At 37.4% G+C, this 20,032-nt stretch overlaps 1 protein-coding gene across 1 annotated transcript in view; it reads right to left on the bottom strand.

Moving 5' to 3' along the window:
• Positions 1-17,133: 17,133 nt before the first annotated feature.
• The window catches only part of LOC132099029 (ankyrin-2-like), a 130,364-nt gene continuing 127,465 nt past the window's right edge, over positions 17,134-20,032 (bottom strand). The window contains 4 exon segments of the mRNA XM_059505404.1: positions 17,134-17,190; positions 19,366-19,441; positions 19,533-19,713; positions 19,880-20,026. Of these exon segments, the coding sequence (XP_059361387.1) occupies positions 17,134-17,190; positions 19,366-19,441; positions 19,533-19,713; positions 19,880-20,026 (461 nt within the window).

The following is a 20,032-nucleotide window of genomic DNA, read 5'->3' as shown; positions in this document are numbered from 1 at the left end:
GACTGACACACAGAGCATCTGAACCTAATGTTATGAGCGCAGGTAAACCGAAGGCTTGAATCAAGGGCAATCATCGCCAATGACGCCATTACTTCGAGCACAAAAGAACCGTTTTCTTCAACCGGTTTATTGAATCGAACTGTCCGAGAGAAGTACTGGTGATCCGAAAACTGATGCAACCGGTTCTTGACTCGTGAACGAGTCAGTCTATTGTTCGTTATCTGGCTCGGCTCGGTGTTCATCTTCAATTCTCTCTACACAGCAGTTCAGTCAGTGTACTGTTTGAGTACATGAATTACTCCGGGATATTGGTTTGATTGAACTCATAGGGAGTGTCAGCCACATTAAAAAAGTTAACAGCTAAAGTTATTTGTGGATTAATGCGTATTGGAGTCACGAACCGTTTAAAACGATTCAGTTCGGTTTGGTGATGCAGAGGATCTTCAAAGTGACTCTAAAGGCACTTCAGTTTCTGACGCCTTGGGAGTGAGAATGGGTTGAAATGTCTTTTTTCACCTAAACAAGAAATTCTTAAATTCTGCATATTTTTCCTAATAGAAAATAAGGTAACAGTGAGATAAACTTTTCATTTATTATTATTATTATTATTATTATTATTATTATACATTCAAATGCAGAGAAAAAAGGCAAATTTTTAAACACTTTCCCTCCCTGTTCTGAGTTCTATTGTAAGCCCCTAAAGGTGCATCGCAAATAGGGAAGATACAAGTCAAGACCACAAGCACAGTTTTTGAGGGGGATTTATATTATTATAGAATTCGGTCATACTGAGTGGGGAGGGAGTGGGCTGCACAAAATGACAGAAAATTTATTTAACAAAAAAAAAAAAGAAAAAAAGAAATGTTTTGAACGAACACAAACCGTTGCATTGTCACAGAGGAGATCTGAGTACACACACATATTCTGTAGGTTAGACAGGGTCAATGACGAACAAAATAACTGAATGGACTGTATAGATAATGACAGAATTCTTTCACTATGAAATACCTTATTAGTGGAGAACATGAAAAAACAATTTCATCCACTTAAAACTGATAAATTCTCATGTAAACTCTGAAAAACCATACAGATACATTCTTGTATTAAGAAAAACTACAGCATGATATTTATTTGTTGCTTTTAAATCTCTGTCATAGCCAGTATAAATACATAGCCAGTTATATCAGATAGCTGATTGCTTGCACTTGATTAACTGTGGTTACAAACTCACATGCCCCAAAGATATTATGGTGATATTTTATCAGGTCTGTTGAGAGATTTTGAGCAAGATATCTGACATGTTTTTAATTACAGCAATCCATTGATGCAGTTGTACAGCAATTACAGGAGACAAAAGAGTATATGACAGGGTTTTTAAATATTTTTAAAGTCCATTATTTACAATTGTGTTTACACCTTAGTGGCTAGACAATGAGCTCAGCATCCAAACTGGCCCATATTAATATTCCAGTATTATGTTTACCTCTGCTTCTACAATACCACAGCAACCAAAATTACACACACACACACACACACACACACACACACACACACACACATAAAGTCTATGTTTCATATAAATCGCTCAGCAATTCAGATAACACTATCTTTGGTCACAAAATGAGAAAATTAATTCAGTCAGGAACAAAATAAAAACAACATTCAGCCATAATGCAATTAAAATGTTTTCATTATTTGCCATGAATGAAAAGATCAAGCAATAAATAACAGGGGATCTGGTAAGCAAGTGAAGAGTTATTCTGAGTTATTATAAAGGGCTACAGATATTACAGAAATTTCTATTAAATGTCTACCACAACCAAATACACATAGCAGGAGGTGGTGCCTTATTGTTTGTCCTGCGTCTGAATCTTGCCCTACACCAGGCTCTTCAGTTGCCTCTGGGGTACAGTAACATTGAAGCAGCTGATGCAGGTGCTTCTGTAGGTCATCCGGACACAGGTAATCTGGGGTGTCCTTCAGTCATTCCAGGTGGGTTTGTTTGGCTTGGCCATCCTTCACTTCTGTGCTTTTCGGAGTGTGTGTCTTATGCATCCGGGGCCTAAAAATCAACATAGCAGAATCACGATTGGTGTGAAAAGATCATCTTTAATATTGAATGATTAGTTAATTACATGTTGATCTTGTTAACCATTTCTTTGAGTATCAGTTTACTTACACTTTCCAGATATAAAAAATCTATACAACTTTAGATGACATATCACTTAGCCTTATTGACCAATCCTACTTTTACCAGCTGTGACTGTCAAAAATATTATTAGATAAGATGTCTTTATCTTAATGTGGAAGTCATATGTGTTGGACAGTTTTATAGCTGATGCAAATATAGTTTTACGATAACTAATTGTTAATTTACCTTTATTTATTTTATGCATTAAATCAGAATAGAGACAACAGTCACAAAAACTACTACTGATACTGATCTACCAGCTAGACCAGCAGCAAACCAGTATAAACCAGCCTGAACTAATAAACAGATTTGTGCTGGTGTAGGCTGGTGCATCTAGGAAAAATCTTATGTTGAATGCATTGTTAAAAACTGCAAAGCAGTGATGCTCTAAAAAACTTATCAGTATGCAAAAAGTAATGGAGGTGGTGCTTAGAAATGGGTCAAGTGTGTATGAGATGTTGGTAAAATAATAATGCAAAGGACCAGCATAAACCAGCAAAGGACCAGCATAAAGCAGCAAAGGGCCAGGTCAAACCAGCAAAGGGCCAGCTCAAACAAGCAAAGGACCAGCATAAACCAGCAAAGGGCCAGCATCCCAGTATCAAAATATACCTAACTAGCATATGCTGTTTTTTCAGCAGGAATTTCTTATTAATTTTTTAAAGGTTTATCCAAGTAGGTTGATTTGGTATGTATCTTTGTTTTATTAAAATGTGACTGTTTACTTGTGTTCAGTAAGCTTGGTTTTACTTGGGCTAGTATTTTTTATTTTATTTATTTTTTGTGATATTGAAATTGGTAACGAAATTTCAGTGAATCAAAAAAAATTGATGGCATAGAAATACTATTTTACACACACACACACACACACACACACACACACACACACACACACACACACACACACACACACACACACACACACACACACACACAAAATGGGGTGCACACATATAAACTATGTTTATTGTTTTTAATCAAAACACCAAACAGTTTGCTGGTATTTAATTTTTTTATTAGGGCTTGAGTAAGTTTGTTAGCACAGGCCAGGGAGTTACAACACTCTGCCTTCAGAAACTGAGCAGTGAATGTAAATTTTGTGCTCATGCTATATGGCTTACCCTCCCTTTTATTGTCATCATATTGTGCTCCCTCTATTGGAGGCAGCTCTTCAGAAAATGTATGATCACCTGTATAATCGTAAGAGAAACCTTTCTCCTCACCAGCCTCACCAGTGTATTCATCCTTTACCTATGGGTAGGTCCTAACTTGCCCAGGATAAGGGCCGCTCATCATTTTTCAACTGTGTGTGCTCTCTAAATTTAGAGATGCCTGTCAGATATTCTGTGCTGCTTGGTTAAAGATGGAAGTTCCTCAATGTTGTAAATTGTTTGAGGAACATCTAAAACTTCTGATGATCCGACCTCTGGCTCAGATTTATCACAAAAACATTTGTCAGCAATCAAAAAACTCAGCATCTGACTCAGTGCTATCTGCATGAACAGGTCTTGGCCTGGCTTTAAGATTTAGACTGTAAAGTGGAGAGTCAGCATCTAAAACTGCAGTGGCATCTAACTGCATCAGGTCACCTGTCAGTTTTGTAGGCATCTCAGAGGCTTTGAGCTCCTGAGTCACTTCCAAAGTACAAGGTGACATAGCAGCTATAAGTGCATAAGTTCTACAAAAGGCTAAACTTAATTCAGGCTTATCATCATCTAATGATGATGATGCCTGTTCAATTTTAGAAACGACACTGGACAGTCCCTGCAGCACAAGATACTCTCTTTTTTACAAATTCATGTGATTCTGGAGAATTCCCTTGATCAGAAGATGAGGTGTTAAATATGGTTGAAATGAAACTTAAATCAACAAGTAACACCTGAGTGCCTGTTGATGATGTCTTCACAGATCTTGAGGGCAAATTTTTATCAACACGATTCAAGACCAAAACTAAACACAGAGGAATAAGTTTGATTTAGTTAAACTCTTCTGTGAGTGTCTTTGAGATGAAACTGATTCAGAATAAGTCTCATTACAAACACAGCAATCTTAAAATAAGATCAAAAACATTATGCTGAATTAGTAAACATTCTCAAAATTGACAATTGTCTTGTAAACTGCACACTGCTCAAGTGTTGTCCATTCAGTCTTGATTTGCTAGTAGATTCAGAACTAAAAAAAAATCTGTATTTCAGGCAGTAATCCTAAAGAAATAAATGGTTTACTATTACCCAGGCGCCCCCCAACCCCCGCCCCACCACCAACAACTTCCAGGTTGTTCCAGCCCATCTGTCAACGCATCATTACAGTTCTACATAATTTTAACATGCTTTGGAACTATATTCATTGTGAAAAGTGCTTCACAGATACATCGGAATTTAATGTTTAATTTATGCTTTTATACACAGATTGTATTATTTAGGAAGGGAATTATACTGTCACGGAACCCTCACAACACCAGATGATCCATGTGCAGTTATTTAAAGTACAAAACAAACAAGAGTAATTCCAAAAACAGGCAAAACAGAGAAAAGAAACACATAACAAAAAAAATTATAATAATTCTACCAGCAACTAAAGACACAGAAAACCAGGCTTATATAGAGGTGGGTGACAAGATAAATAAGACTGATTAAGAAATAAGACATGATAGTCAAAGTAAAGGTAATGGGAACTGAAGTCCAGAGAAACAAAACAAACTACAAGGTGTGCCCTCTTGTGGCTATAATGGGTACACCAACTAGACCCTGTGACATATACAGGTCCTTCTAAAAAAATTAGCATATTGTGATAAAGTTCATTATTTTCCATAATGTAATGATAAAAATTAAACTTTCATATATTTTAGATTCATTGCACACCAACTGAAATATTTCAGGTCTTGATTTTGATTTTGGCATTGATTTTGGCATTCAGCCCATGAAAACCCAAAATTCCTATCTCAAAAAATTTGCATATCATGAAAAGGTTCTCTAAACGAGCTATTAACCTAATCATCTGAATCAACTAATTAACTCTAAACACCTGCAAAAGATTCCTGAGGCTTTTAAAAACTCCCAGCCTGGTTCATTTCTCAAAACCGCAATCATGGGTAAGACTGCCGACCTGACTGCTGTCCAGAAGGCCATCATTGACACCCTCAAGCGAGAGGGTAAGACACAAAAGAAATTTCTGAACGAATAGGCTGTTCCCAGAGTGCTGTATCAAGGCACCTCAGTGGGAAGTCTGTGGGAAGGAAAAAGTGTGGCAAAAAACGCTGCACAACGAGAAGAGGTTACCGGACACTGAGGAAGATTGTGGAGAAGGACCGATTCCAGACCTTGGGGAACTGCGGAAGCAGTGGACTGAGTCTGGAGTAGAAACATCCAGAGCCACCTTGCACAGGCGTGTGCAGGAAATGGGCTACAGAGAAGCAGCACTGGACTGTTGCTCAGTGGTCCAAAGTACTTTTTTCGGATGAAAGCAAATTTTGCATGTCATTCGGAAATCAAGGTGCCAGAGTCTGGAGGAAGACTGGGGAGAAGGAAATGCCAAAATGCCTGAAGTCCAGTGTCAAGTACCCACAGTCAGTGATGGTCTGGGGTGCCATGTCAGCTGCTGGTGTTTGTCCACTGTGTTTTATCAAGGGCAGGGTCAATGCAGCTAGTTATCAGGAGATTTTGGAGCACTTCATGCTTCCATCTGCTGAAAAGCTTTATGGAGATGAAGATTTCGTTTTTCAGCACGACCTGGCACCTGCTCACAGTGCCAAAACCACTGGTAAATGGTTTACTGACCATGGTATTACTGTGCTCAATTGGCCTGCCAACTCTCCTGACCTGAACCCCATAGAGAATCTGTGGGATATTGTGAAGAGAAAGTTGAGAGACGCAAGACCCAACACTCTGGATGAGCTTAAGGCCGCTATCGAAGCATCCTGGGCCTCCATAACACCTCAGCAGTGCCACAGGCTGATTGCCTCCATGCCATGCCGCATTGAAGCAGTCATTTCTGCAAAAGGATTCCCGACCAAGTATTGAGTGCATAACTGAACATAATTATTTGAAGGTTGACTTTTTTTTAAATTAAAAACACTTTTCTTTTATTGGTCGGATGAAATATGCAAATTTTTTGAGATAGGAATTTTGGGTTTTCATGAGCTGTATGCCAAAATCATCAGTATCAAAACAATAAAAGACCTGAAATATTTCAGTTGGTGTACAATGAATCTAAAATATATGAAAGTTTAATTTTTATCATTACATTATGGAAAATAATGAACTTTATCACAATATGCTAATTTTTTGAGAAGGACCTGTACTTCCTGCAAGTGGATTTTGCAGTGTTTAGACAGGAGGCCTACTTCTAATAGATTCTGTCATCCTTTCCTCACCCTCATGTGATTGCAAACCTGTATGAATTACTTTCTTCTGTGGAACAAAAATATCATATTTTGTGAATGTTACCAAACCATTTTGCTTATACCCTTGATTTCTACTCTACAAAAATTTCTTCTTCGTTCTCAAATTATCTTCTTTTTTATGTCCACAATAGAAAGAAATTCATACAGGTTTGAAATGACATGATGTTGAGAAAATGGTAATTTTCATTTTTGGGTGAACTTTCCCTTTAATAACTTTAATATTTGCAAATAATACAAACTTAATTTATATAAGACACTGATATTTATATTTAATCGGGCTCTTACTGAATCAAAATTTTACTTCTGATAAAATTAATTCGAACTAAACATCTAAAGATAGATGTTCTTGCTTATAATTAGTAGGCCTATTGGTAACACTTTAGAATACTGTTTCTTACTACCTAACTAATAAGGAATTATTGAAGAACTAACAGGTGATTATTAAAATCACCTGAAATCAGCTTCCAATAGGAACCCCACCATGACTCCAGTGGCTTGCGATAACTTACCTTAGTTTTTATATTTTATATACAGTACTGTATGTGTGCCTCCTCAGCATATACCACATTATCATTAATTACATTTCTGTATGCAAGGCAAAGCCTGAGGAAAAGTGAAAATACAGGTATCCAATTTGTAATTAATAAAGAATTATAAAATAATTCTGCAGTACTTATTTTGAACCTGAAACATTAGGCCTATTCTAAAGTAAAAATGTTGGGAACCCATTAGTAATTAATAAAGAATTATTAGATAATTCCTGAAGAAATACTTAGAATCTGAAACAGTATTCTAAAGTGAAAATGTTGGGAATCCATTAATAATTAATAAAGAATTATTAGATAATTCCTGAAGAAATACTTAGAACCCGAAACAGTATTCTAAAGTGAAAACATAGGGAACCCATTAGTAATTAATAATTAATTATCAAATAATTCTGCAGGACTTATTTTGAACCTGAAACATTAAGCCTATTCTAAAGTAAAAATGTTGAGAACCCATTAGTAATTAATAAAGAATTATCAGATAATTTTGCAGGAATTACTTAGAACCTGAAACAGTATTCTAAAGTGAAAACATAGAGAACCCATTAGTAATTAATAAAGAATTATCAGATAATTTTGCAGGACTTAGAACCTGAAACCTATAAAAGTAATCATAAACTTTGTAAAATACACGACACAACTTGTTTACAATGTTTATTTCAGATGAGAACATTTCTTAATACAGCATATTTTATTCCATTTTAACATGTATACTGCCCACATTTTAACTAATTTAACAAACATTTCATAATCAAAAGTTAAACATTTAGAAGCAAACAAAATCCATATTTAATTTCCATTCTAAGCTTATAAGTGGGCTGTAACAAAGTTGCTACTGTAGTAGTACTTTGTACTTGTCCTTTTACTCAAGTAATTTTGAAAATGAATAGGCCTACTTATAATTTTACTGGAGTAATATTTTATTGAGGTATCTGTACTTTTACTCAAGTACTTGATTTGTGGGACACAGCCTGATTATTATAGTGATTATTTACATTATTTGCGTATAACTGTTCAGTAGTAGTTATTTCTAGTTATTTTTCTTGAACTTTAACTAGTAGATAATTAATAGTAGTTCTTCAGGAGGTATCATAGAATATATTAGTTACTGATTAGCTAACTGTTACTTAACACAATCATAAAATTATATTACATACTGATTAGTTAAAACATCTTCCTTAGTAGTTAACAGTAGTGAGTTAAGTGTTAATGAATAATCACCTGTTAGTTCTTCAATAATTTCTTCTTAGTTATGTAGTAATTAAGAAACAGTATTCTAAAGTGTTACCGGCCTATTAGTAAGATGGTGGTCACAAAAAGTAAAACCATGGTAAACTACTATGGTACTGAATTTGACAAGCCTATGTATTGGTGTTTTCCACTTTACCTCTTCATGCAGTTTACGTTATTGTGGCTGTTTTCAGCCAGCACCACTATAGAACCTTTAATGTTCTCATATCACACAGCTATAACAATAATTCTGTGTTACATCTGTATGGATGAAGCGACATGCACTGTGCGGGGGACTGATCTGCTCTGTTTTTGTCGGCTGGCGGATGTATTGCGTAGCGCCGCTTCACAATTTTTGGAGTATTTGCATTTTGCAGTTTGGTTTAATTTAAAAACAGTGCCTAATGTGGGGGAGGTCTTCCTCGCTTTGGCAATCGGCTAACTACTCAACCGGTCCACTGGTCCCGTAATGTCCCGGAGCTCCCGATGGCATTTGAGCAGAATTCTCTCACTGCAGCAGACACTTGCACTCAAGAGATGATGGATGAGAAAAGGTAGAATGACAGAAGTGGTAATGCACCAATTACAACAAAGAATCATGAGTTTCACACAGCTGAAGAAGCTACAAGTCGTAATACACAAACAGCTTAGGGGAAAAAGTAACATGGTGTATACTTGCGTATGGCTCCAACTACACCACTTATTTCAGGGCAGATCTGACACTACATTCCTCTTGGGATGTTCCTCTTGCTCACCTTCTTACACTTTTTTTGTCATCTTGAGGGCCCAGTTTTCTTAAATCATGTTCTAGATCTTTTTGTTACTGTGGACTTTCCATGTGTATTCATAATTTCAGAAACAGATTGAAGCTCCTCTTTTTCATGTGGAGACACTCTCTTCACAGCAGTTCAGTCAGTGTACTGTTTGAGTAAATGAATTACTCCGGGATATTGGTTTGTTTTAACTCAGAGGGAGTGTCAGCCACATTAAAAAAGTTAACAGCTTAAGTAATTTGTGGATTAATGCGTATTGGAGACGCGAACTGTTTAAAATGATTCAGTTCGATTTGGTGAACTGGTTCAAAAAGATCCGTTTACATCGAATGATTCGTTCGCGGACCGGATATGACAAATGCTTTGTTTTGAACTCTCGCACAACAGACAGTAGTCGTAGTTTTTGCTATTTTTGGACCAAAATTTATTTTTGATGCTTCAAAATATTCTACACTCGAGACTGCGCTCTACTCCCCAAGCCCCCACCTCCCCAAGCTCGCCCGTCCCCGTCCTCACTCCAGCCCACCGCCTCTAAGCGTCAATGGCGGCACACTTCCTCTCCTGCTCGATGGCACTGCGGATTCACCATAATCATCGGGAAGAAGGAGGCGGGAACCGGCGGACAATCAAATTATATTTAATGATCAAAATAAACACAAAACAGCGCGTCAGCCCCTCACGGACGACTGACGCGCACAAAAATCAAAACACAAACTAAAACCCAGGCCTGGTCCTCTCTCATCCTTCACTGTCGTCGCTCCAGTTTTATATCCTTCCATCTCCTCCGTGGGACTCGAGAACGGTGGGTCAAACATGTGTCGCTCATCTCCAATCACTCCACCTGCCTTGCTCTGTTCCCACGTCTCTCGGCCCCGCCCCACTCGTCACACTTACCTTTCTGGACATGGACAGTATACCATTCACACAGCTTCAATGGAGGGACTGAGAGCTCTCAGACTAAATCTAAAATATCTTAAACTGTGTTCCGAAGATAAATGGAGGTCTTATTGGTTTGGAATGACATGAGGGTGAGTTATTAATGACATAATTTTGATTTTTGGGTGAACTATCCCTTTAAACTGGCTTCCTCTCACTGCAGCCCGCCATGTGTGACGCTGTGTTTCGTTGTGAAAGTGAAACTACCTTGTTTGGCCTTCCAAAAGAGGACTAACACTAACTCTACTAACACTGTTTCAGAACAGTTCAAACCAAATATTCAGATGTGTGCAACGCATTTTATGGAGGACTGTTTCCTGGGAGAGTAGACTACAATGCTGGCTGTTCTGACTCAAAGACTGAGTATGTTTACTTATTTAATTAATTTGCCACCAAGTCTCCACATGAAAAAGAGGAGCTTCAACCTGTTTCTGAAATTATGAATACACATGGAAAGTCCACAGCAACAAAAAGATCTAGGACATGATTTAAGAAAACTGGGCCCTCAAGATGACAAAAAAAGTGTAAGAAGGTGAGCATGCAGGTGTCAATATTGTGTGTTCATAACAATGTATCCCAAGAGGAATGTAGTGTCAGATCTGCCCTGAAATAAGTGGTGTAGTTGGAGCCATACACAAGTATACACCATGTTACTTTTTCCCCTAAGCTGTTTGTGTATTACGACTTCTAAGGATCAATATTTGCATATACCCTCCATATACTCATTTGTTTTGATCTTGGACTAAATCTAAAATATCTTAAACCGTGTTCCGAAGATAAATGGAGGTCTTACTGGTTTGAAAGCCGATCCGGCGATCCACAGCGGGAAGTTGATGTATTTCCTCAGTGACCATTTAGGGTGGTGTGGTTGACTATTAACTTTTATAAATAATATCTCTTTGGATTTGAGACTTTAGTCTTTGCAACTTTACAGATCTTCTTTATGCACCAACAGCTTGTACCACACCGAAGTGAAAGGAAAATTTGAAATCGCATCATATGACCCATTTAAAATGTCACTAGATTCAGCAAAGCAGAATAATTTTTGAAGACAGGTAAATCTTTCTTAATCTCATCAATGTCAGAAAGTACGGTGACGCATTGCTGCCACACACATATTGTTTTTTTCCACTCGTCCATGTCGTAATAAAGAGTTATGTCATTTTAAAGTAATCTCTTCTCGTTAAAACGACATCTTTTCTCTAAATAACTACATATTTTCTTGTTAAAACAACATCTTTTCTCTAAATAACTACATATTTTCTCATTAAAACGACATCTTTTCTTGTAATAATAACATATTTTCTCATTAAAACGACATCTTTTCTCATTAAAATGACTTCTTTTCTCGTAATTACGAAATGTTTTCTCGTTAAAGCAAGAAAATATGTCGTTATTATGAGAAAAGATGTTTTAACGAGAAATAATGTTGTTTTAATGAGAAAATATGTCGTTATTACGTGGAAAGATGTCGTGTTAACGAGAAAAGATGACGTTAAAACGACATAACATCTCATTATTACGACATAAGTGAGTGGGAAAAATAATATGTGTGTGGCAGCAATGCGTCACCTTAAGAAAGAGATAATTCATTCAAATTCCCATAAAACTCATCTTCAGATTCAATTATCACTGACTCAGGTGATTCAGGTTGATAAAATGTCTCAAAAACTAAAAGTCGACACGGCTGTTTACGTTCCACCTCAAGCTGACACGGAGAAGGCTAAGCTGCATGATTTGCTGAAGTTTCTGCTTAAACATCCAACATTGTGAGTGGGGTCTTTAATAAAGCCAGTTTTAGACATGTAATGCCAAAATTATACCAGCACATTTCCTGTCAAAGTAGAGGGAGGAATACATTGGTCCACTGCTATTCTCAATTCAGCAATGGCTATAAAGCTAGCTCGCTACCAGCTTTTGGAAAATCTGACCATCTTCCTCATACTAGAATATAATCAAATGCTTGTGCAGGCAGCTCCAGAGAGGTGGGTGGTGAAACTTTAGTCCGCCCAATCAGAAGTATTGTTACAGGACACGCTCGATGACATGGACTAGGACATGTTTCAGTCTAGTTCCACTGACGTCAGTGAGTTTGCGGCTGTAGCTGTCAGCTTTGTCGGCACACTGGTTGTGGAGTTAACACAAACCATAACAATAAAAACTTTCTCAAACCAGATCAATCCTGGCAGTGGTGAATGTGCGCACGACCTCAGGTACTGAGGTTGGGTCAGACCACCGCCAACATCATCACCCTGAGCACAGGAGCCCCACAAGGATGTGTTATGAGCCCGCTGCTCTATTCCCTCTACAAATATGATTGTGTGTCCTCCCACACCTCCACTTCTGTCATCAAGTTTGTGGATGATACAGTGGTGATGGGCCTCATCTCCAACAATAATGAGGCTGCCTACCTTGATGAGGTAGAAAGTCTGACATCATGGTGCCAAACAAAGTGTCTCTTTCTAAATGTCAGCAAAACCAAGGAGCTGGTTGTGGACTTCAGGAGGAGGCAGCAGCGGATCTATACCCCACTCATCATTAATGGGACCCCAGTGGAGAGAGTGAGCAGCTTCAAATACCTTGGCGTACACATCTCAGAGGACCTGACCTGGACTAATCACATTCAAGCTCAATTTTAAAAAGCCAGACAATGACTGTACCATCTGAGACTTCTGAGACAATTCAAGGGTTCCCTATATCAGGTTGCCCCATGTTGCTATATAAGGTTGCCCTATATCGGAGCTATAGAAAGTATATTGAAATTTTATAGTGCATTTTATCGTGGCAGATGCTTCCGCAGTCTGATGGCAAAAATGGATAGGTTCAGAAGGAGTTTCTTCACTCATGCTATCAGACTACTAAACATGGACATTAAACATACTGCACTTTAGAGACTGGTAGTGTATGGTTACCAAATAACTCTCTGCACACTGCACTTTTTTGAGGTAAGCTAGCTAGCAATTCATCTTCACTGCACATTGTTTACATCTCTGCACATCACCTGTGTAGCAGTTTCTGTGTATTATCTTTACACCTCGTTTGTGTAGTAGTTTAATATATTGTGTATATTTCATTATTTGTATTGAATTTTCTTCTTTTTTTCTATTTTATTCGTATATTTCATTATTTGTATTTAATTTTCTCTTTTTTTTCTTTTTTTTTTCACAGTCTAAAAAGAGTTTGTCAGGCCTACATTTCACTGCTTGTTGTACAGGTGCTGGTCATATAATTAGAATATCATCAAAAAGTGGATTTATTTCACTAATTTCATTCAAAAAGTGAAACTTGTATATTATATTCATTCATTACACACAGACTGATATATATCAATTGTTTATTTCTTTTCTTTTCAACTAAGGAAAATCCCAAATTCAGTATCTCAGAAAATTAGAATATTACTTAAGACCAATACAAAGAAAGGATTTTTAGAAATCTTGGCCAAATGAAAAGTATGAACATGAAAAGTATGAGCATGTACAGCACTCAATACTGCAGCAATGCGGCATGGCATGGATTCAATCAGTCTGTGGCACTGCTCAGGTGTTATGAGAGCCCAGGTTGCTCTGATAGTGGCCTTCAGCTCTTCTGCATTGTTGGGTCTGGCATATCGCATCTTTCTCTTTACAAAACCGCATAGATTTTCTATGGGGTTAAGGTCAGGCGAGTTTGCTGGCCAATTAAGAACAGGGATACCATGGTCCTTAAACCAGCCACTGGTAGCTTTGGCACTGTGTGCAGGTGCCAAGTCCTGTTGGAAAATGAAATCTGTATCTCCATAAAGTTGGTCAGCAGCAGGAAGCATGAAGTGCTCTAAAACTTCCTGGTATACAGCTGCGTTAACCTTGGACCTCAGAAAACACAGTGGACCAACACCAGCAGATGACATGACACCCCAAACCATCACTTTTGCAATGACTTTTTGTGTCTTGCCCTCCTTGTGCAAGGTGTCAGTGGTCGTCTTTTAGATAACTGTCAAGTCAGCAGTCTTCCCTATGATTGTGTAGCCTACAGAACTAAGCTGAGAGACCATTTAGGGGGAAGTCCTGGCCTAATGGTTAGAGAGTCGGACTCACAATCGAAGGGTTGTGAGTTCGAGTCTCGGGCCGGCAGGAATTGTAGGTGGGGGAGTGCATGGACAGTGCTCTCTCCACCTTCAATACCACAACCCCCAACAGCTCCCTGGGCACTGCAGCATAAATGGCTGCCCACTGCTCCGTGTGTGTGTTCACTGCTGTGTGTGTGCACCTTGGATGGGTTAAAAGCAGAGCATGAATTCTGAGTGTGGGTCACCATACTTGGCTTTATGTCACTTCACTATTAAAGGCTCTTGCAGGTGTTTTGAGTTAATTAGCTGATTAGAGTGTGGCACCAGGTGTCTTCAATATTGAATCTTTTCACAATATTCAAATTTTCTGAGATACTGAATTTGGGATTTTCCTTAGTTGTCAGTTATAATCCTCAAAATTAAAAGAAATAAACATTTGAAATATATCAGTCTATATGTATTGAATGAATATAATATACAAGTTTCACTTTTAGAATGGAATTAGTGAAATAAATCAACTTTTTGATGATATTCTAATTATATGACCAGCACCTGTATGTCATATAACTTGTACGTGACAAATAAAACCTTGAATCTAGTTCTGTATGTCAAATGTTGCTTGTGCAATTCTGTTTCATGACAGAGTCTTTTCGGACATGATCCATTGTGGGAGTGAGTACGATGATGAGTATGATTTAGAATACACTGAGCCCATATCAGAACTTTGATCATTACACACTGAAGGGGACAGTGGATTCAAAATGGATTTGTGTTGTATGAATAATTCGCTAGATTCAGATGTATAGAATCTGGATGTGGTGATGGTGTTGAGTATTCAGGTATATAGGTGAATCTGGTTAAAGACTTTTTACCAGATTCATTGAAATTCATTCCCTGAAAAAATCGTCCCAGGGGATGAGGGTCGACTTTCGACCAAAAACTCTGCCCATGGTAACGAAGGTTTGTGAGTTCAGGGGAGAGTTGCCTGCACTCATTTACAGATGTATATGATTCTGGTGAAGAGGCTCTCCTATCTGAAGAGTCCATTAGACATGCATTTAAACGTGTACAATAAAACAAAGAATCAGTGGAAAATGCTTGATTTTTTTTCCAAACAAATACAGTGATTCCGTTTGTTTATGTGATTGCACAGAACTGGTATCAAAAGGTGAGGATGTTTCCATATAAGATATAGCACTGTTGGAAATGTCATAATTGTGTTGCTCAGTGCAATCATTATTTGTCTTTATTTTAGGAAAAGTCTTCAAAAACATCTTTTTACATCCAGAATACCCACAATAAAAGCTTACCATGTCAAATTCTATACCAGATACAATTGATTCTAGGGAGGATGATCAGTATGTGGGTTTTGGGGTGACATTTATATTTACTGATGACTTGAAGTCATAATAGGACTGATTCAGGTGAGGAGGTTCTCTGTTCAATAGCTTGAGATGCAATTACCCAAAGTTCTATGTCTGTCTCTGATGTAGGTGACTCGGAGGACTCTGATCGGTGTGCATTTATTGCTGATATTTTATGTAAACAAGAAAACTGTAGAACAAAGTCTGTAGGTAATGTTCTACACTTTTCTAATGATCTAAAGAATTCTAAAGATGCATGATCTACCATAGGCATTGCTGTATGAGGTGACATTGGTTTGTAATCACTTACTGTGTGAGGGTAAACTGGTGTAGGCTCAATTTATGACATTACTAATTCAGGAGAGTCAGCAAACAGATCTGTCTGCATTTCTAATTCTGATTCTAATTATACGTTGACCAGTTCATGTAACTATTGTTGGTTCAAAGTGTGAAGCATGATACTGAAGTATTTGAGAATCTGGCATGGGTATAGGTGAATCAGGGGTTAGATATCTGCCTTCATTTAAAGATTCTGAAGAATCTTCTGAGGTTAAAACATTTAGTTACTCTGACAATTCAAACTCAGGGGATGAGGACAAATAATCTGATAAAGACCTATAATCTGGAACTGATTAAAAAAAGATGTGTCACAGGTGAATCAAGTGAGAGCAATTTAAATTCATTAACTAAGGTGGCAGAGTCTGGTGAGGATGAACTAAAATAAACCAAATGAGATTTAATCTCCCCTGAGGTGGGTTCATTCTCTGATACTAAATCCAGAGAAGGAAGTCTATACTCACATTTTGATGCACTAATCTCCAACTCGTATAACTCATAACCAACATCTGATATCATAGAGTCAGGTGAGGATGACCCATGACCTTTTATTTGGCTTGGTTCAATTAATAATTCAGAGTAATGCGGTACAGGTGAGTCGGGATATCTACATTCACTCATGGACTCAACTGACTGTGAAGAAGAGCCTCTAATAAACAGGTCTTCAAAAGAAGGTTCATACTATGTAGTACCTGAACACTGTGATTGAGGTGAACCAGATTCACATCCTTATACTGACAAAGTAATCTGTGAGAATAACACAGGGGTAAAGGTGAGTCAGAGGATAGGGGTATACTACCAGATATTATAGACTGAGGAGAGTCAGGTTTTTTTTTTCTGAATTAAGGTCAGTTTGACAAAGTGTATTTTCATCATCCATACAGTCCAATGCTGGGGAAGTTGGACTGGAGCTTGTCTCTGGCATTATAAAAGATTGTGTGGGTAGTGTGAAGTCAGGAAAAGGTGAATCAGGAGACAGTGTTCTGTTTTCATCAATCGATGCAATTGACTCCCAAGAGGATCTTCTAAGATCAATGACCAACTCATCAAATACATCGTTCATGAACTGAGGTACAGGTGAGTCAGGGGACAATGATCTTATCTTAATCTCTGATATTATAGACTGAGGAGAATTATATATTTGCTCTGGATTAAGGTTGGACTGACAAAATTCATTGTTATCATCCAAATTGATTGTTTCTGGAGAGGTTGGTCGAGTGTTATGATAACTGGGTATGTGGCCACTTTGAACTGAGGAATAGTGATGTGATTGACTCTGATGAGGACCTTCTAAAATTAATCATCATGTCATCAGATAAACTGTTCTGTATATCTGTGTCTGACACTATTGATGCAGGGGGTGAGGATCTGTAAAAAGGTTAAAAAGTTAAAAGTGAGCATAATATTGAGGTATTGGATAATCTGGTGCAGATATTGTTAAATCAGAGGAAAGAGGTCTGTGTTTTTCAAGATTCTAGAGAAGCCACTGGATTAAAAAGATCCACTTAATTATTCTGGTCTGTAAATGCAGATTCAGGGGAGAAAGACAATCACTATACTACAAAAACACTTTACTACACTCCTTTAAAGGTATTGTTTCAAAGGCTGTGAAATATTGTGGCAATGGTGAGAAATCTAAACTCATTCAGTGAGGTGTCTGATGCTGGTGTGAATGTCCTGAAATTATTTTCTACAGTGAACGGGTCTTCAAAGTAAGGTTCTTATTCTGTACAGTGAATTAGGTGAGCAGGATATATAACTGGTTACTGAAAAGGTACTTTAGAGAAAAATACACTGAATTAAGTTACAGGTGAGTCAGGTGATAGTGGCATGAACTCATTAATTGATGATACTGATTCAGGAATCAAGGGTCTACACTCAGTTGCTCAGTGTCATCAAGCACAAGTGAATCTGGGGATATTGGTCTAAATGGATGATGTGACAAAAGGGGTTTTTGTTTACATGGGATAATTGGCTAATTAAACAATATTTTGCTGGCACCTTGGCTGATTTAGGACTGTCATGGATAAATAAAGATGACAATAAAACCGCCTGTAGGGGGCACCAAATCCCTGTTTTCAATTAGAAACAAAACACGTGAATGGACCGCTGAATCACTGGTTCACACAATTCATTAAAAACAGAATGATTCAAGGGATGAAACACTGTGTTGCTCTACACGGTTGTATAAAATTATTAGCACATTTATGTGATTATCCTGATATTCAGGAAAGTACAATGAATATAAAAACATAAAAACTCATAAATGGGCATTTTTTCTGTCATTGCTTGAATTATAAAGACATTCTAACTGCATTCTAATGGGTTTCATCGTGCAATGAATGCTTCTGGACTTTCAAGATTAGTTTTTGTTAGTTTTTTTGCAAATTCAATGATTTCTTGGCAACTCTCCTATCCTCTCACAGTCACACATACAGCACAATAATATTATGTCAGGGGAATGTCTTTAAATTCTAATCAAAGAAAAATCATACCTTCTGTTGTGTTCTTATTAAAGGACTTCAAAAGTTGCTCTTGAACCATTTTGTACGAAAAATGACGGAAACTTGCTTTAGCTTGTGGCAGCTTGTTACAGAGTGAGTTCTGATTGGCCAATCGCTGTTATTTAGTTGGTGAATTATCATACGTATAGAATTTTAACATTTAATTTCCACAATAAATTTTACATAATACACAACATTATAAATCTAAAGGGGATGGGTGGGGGGATGGTGGTTTCATAATCCACTGATTCTAATGATGACCTATATTCAGATTAAGTAATTCCAAGGTTATCAAATATTCAAACTCTACATCTGGTGACAAAGATCTTAGCTCAACGTAAGAGGTCTACACTCCATAACTTCAGCTGATGTTGAGGTTGTGTATTTTTTTTGTGCATTCAGCATCTGTTGGTGTGGTTAGAGTAATTGGTATGGCTACTTCAGCCCTTCCTTCTGAAGAACCAGAGTCAGTTATTGGAAGTGGTAATATATGTGACTGTTCAGCAACTGAATCAACTGACATTTGATTGAGTGAAAAAGGGGTAGTTTTTCTGTAATGCATGTTCCACTTACAAGTGCAACAGACATTCTAGGTTGTTGAAGAGGACTGGAAATTATTTGAGTGATTCTTTGTATTCCTTCAGTGGACAATTCTGTAATGCCAAACGGATTAACATCAGTATCTTTGTAAACAGACAGGAATGATGTTACAATTCCCTTCATCCATAGAAGAAATCAAATTTTTGGGGAACCTATAAATCTCTACATTTAAACTTGTTTACATAGCTCAGGTGAGACATAACTTTCACCTAAATGGGTTCTATAGAATCTGTCAGAAACTTCCTCAACGGCGCTGTATATAATTCTCCCTCTCATTTGGTTTCTTTGGAAGTGCAGGCTCATATTTATTCATTGAGGCAGATGCAATTTCTGTATTTTCATTTGATGTAAAAAATTTAATTGCACTGGAGACAGGTGACGTAATATAATTATAATTGTATAAGGGAACAGCTTTGTATAGGGTAAAGAAGTGACTTACTTTTTTGATAGTGCCTGGGAATTGTTGCCTTAGTCCAACCATATCAAAAGAACTATGTGCAGAGGCCCCGAACACCCTGACAAATAGAGAATCAAATTTAAATAACTTATTACTCTCTATTGTTAATACATTTTTAATTGTGTAGGTCAGGAATAAAATTAATTTACTCTGAATCCATCTCTTTGTCTTTCAGCAACCTCTCTTCCTTGGAATCATCAAAGGAAGATACATTGCAGGAGAGATCCTCGACAGATCCCACCAGAGGTCCAAGTTCTAATCCTTTTTGTGTGACTTCTGCTCGCCAACCTGGCCTGGGGCTGTCCATGTCCTCCTGTAAGGCTGAAAACCCTGCAAGGCCAACATAGTTTCTGTTGAGATGTTGTAAAATTATAAACATTCAGTATGTCATCATTTTCTGGAAAAGTGATGAATAATAATAATAATGTGACTTTTTATACTGGAAAACAAACAAACAACACCTACCTAATAAGTTTCAAGTTATTATCATCCATACCTTCACGATGATCCAATGATACAGTTTGCTCAATTTTTGCATAGGTGTGTGATGACTGGTCTTGACTGGACTGGATTATTTTTGTTTCGATGAGATGAACAATGTCCATATGATTTATTTTTGTAAGTGTCCTCATCAAAGTGTTCTCTGCTG

Source organism: Carassius carassius, chromosome 2 (genome assembly GCF_963082965.1).
Source record: "Carassius carassius chromosome 2, fCarCar2.1, whole genome shotgun sequence".
Taxonomy (NCBI): Eukaryota; Metazoa; Chordata; class Actinopteri; order Cypriniformes; family Cyprinidae; genus Carassius; species Carassius carassius.
Note: the sequence above shows the minus strand (reverse complement) of the source record. Positions and strands in the feature narration are given on the sequence as shown.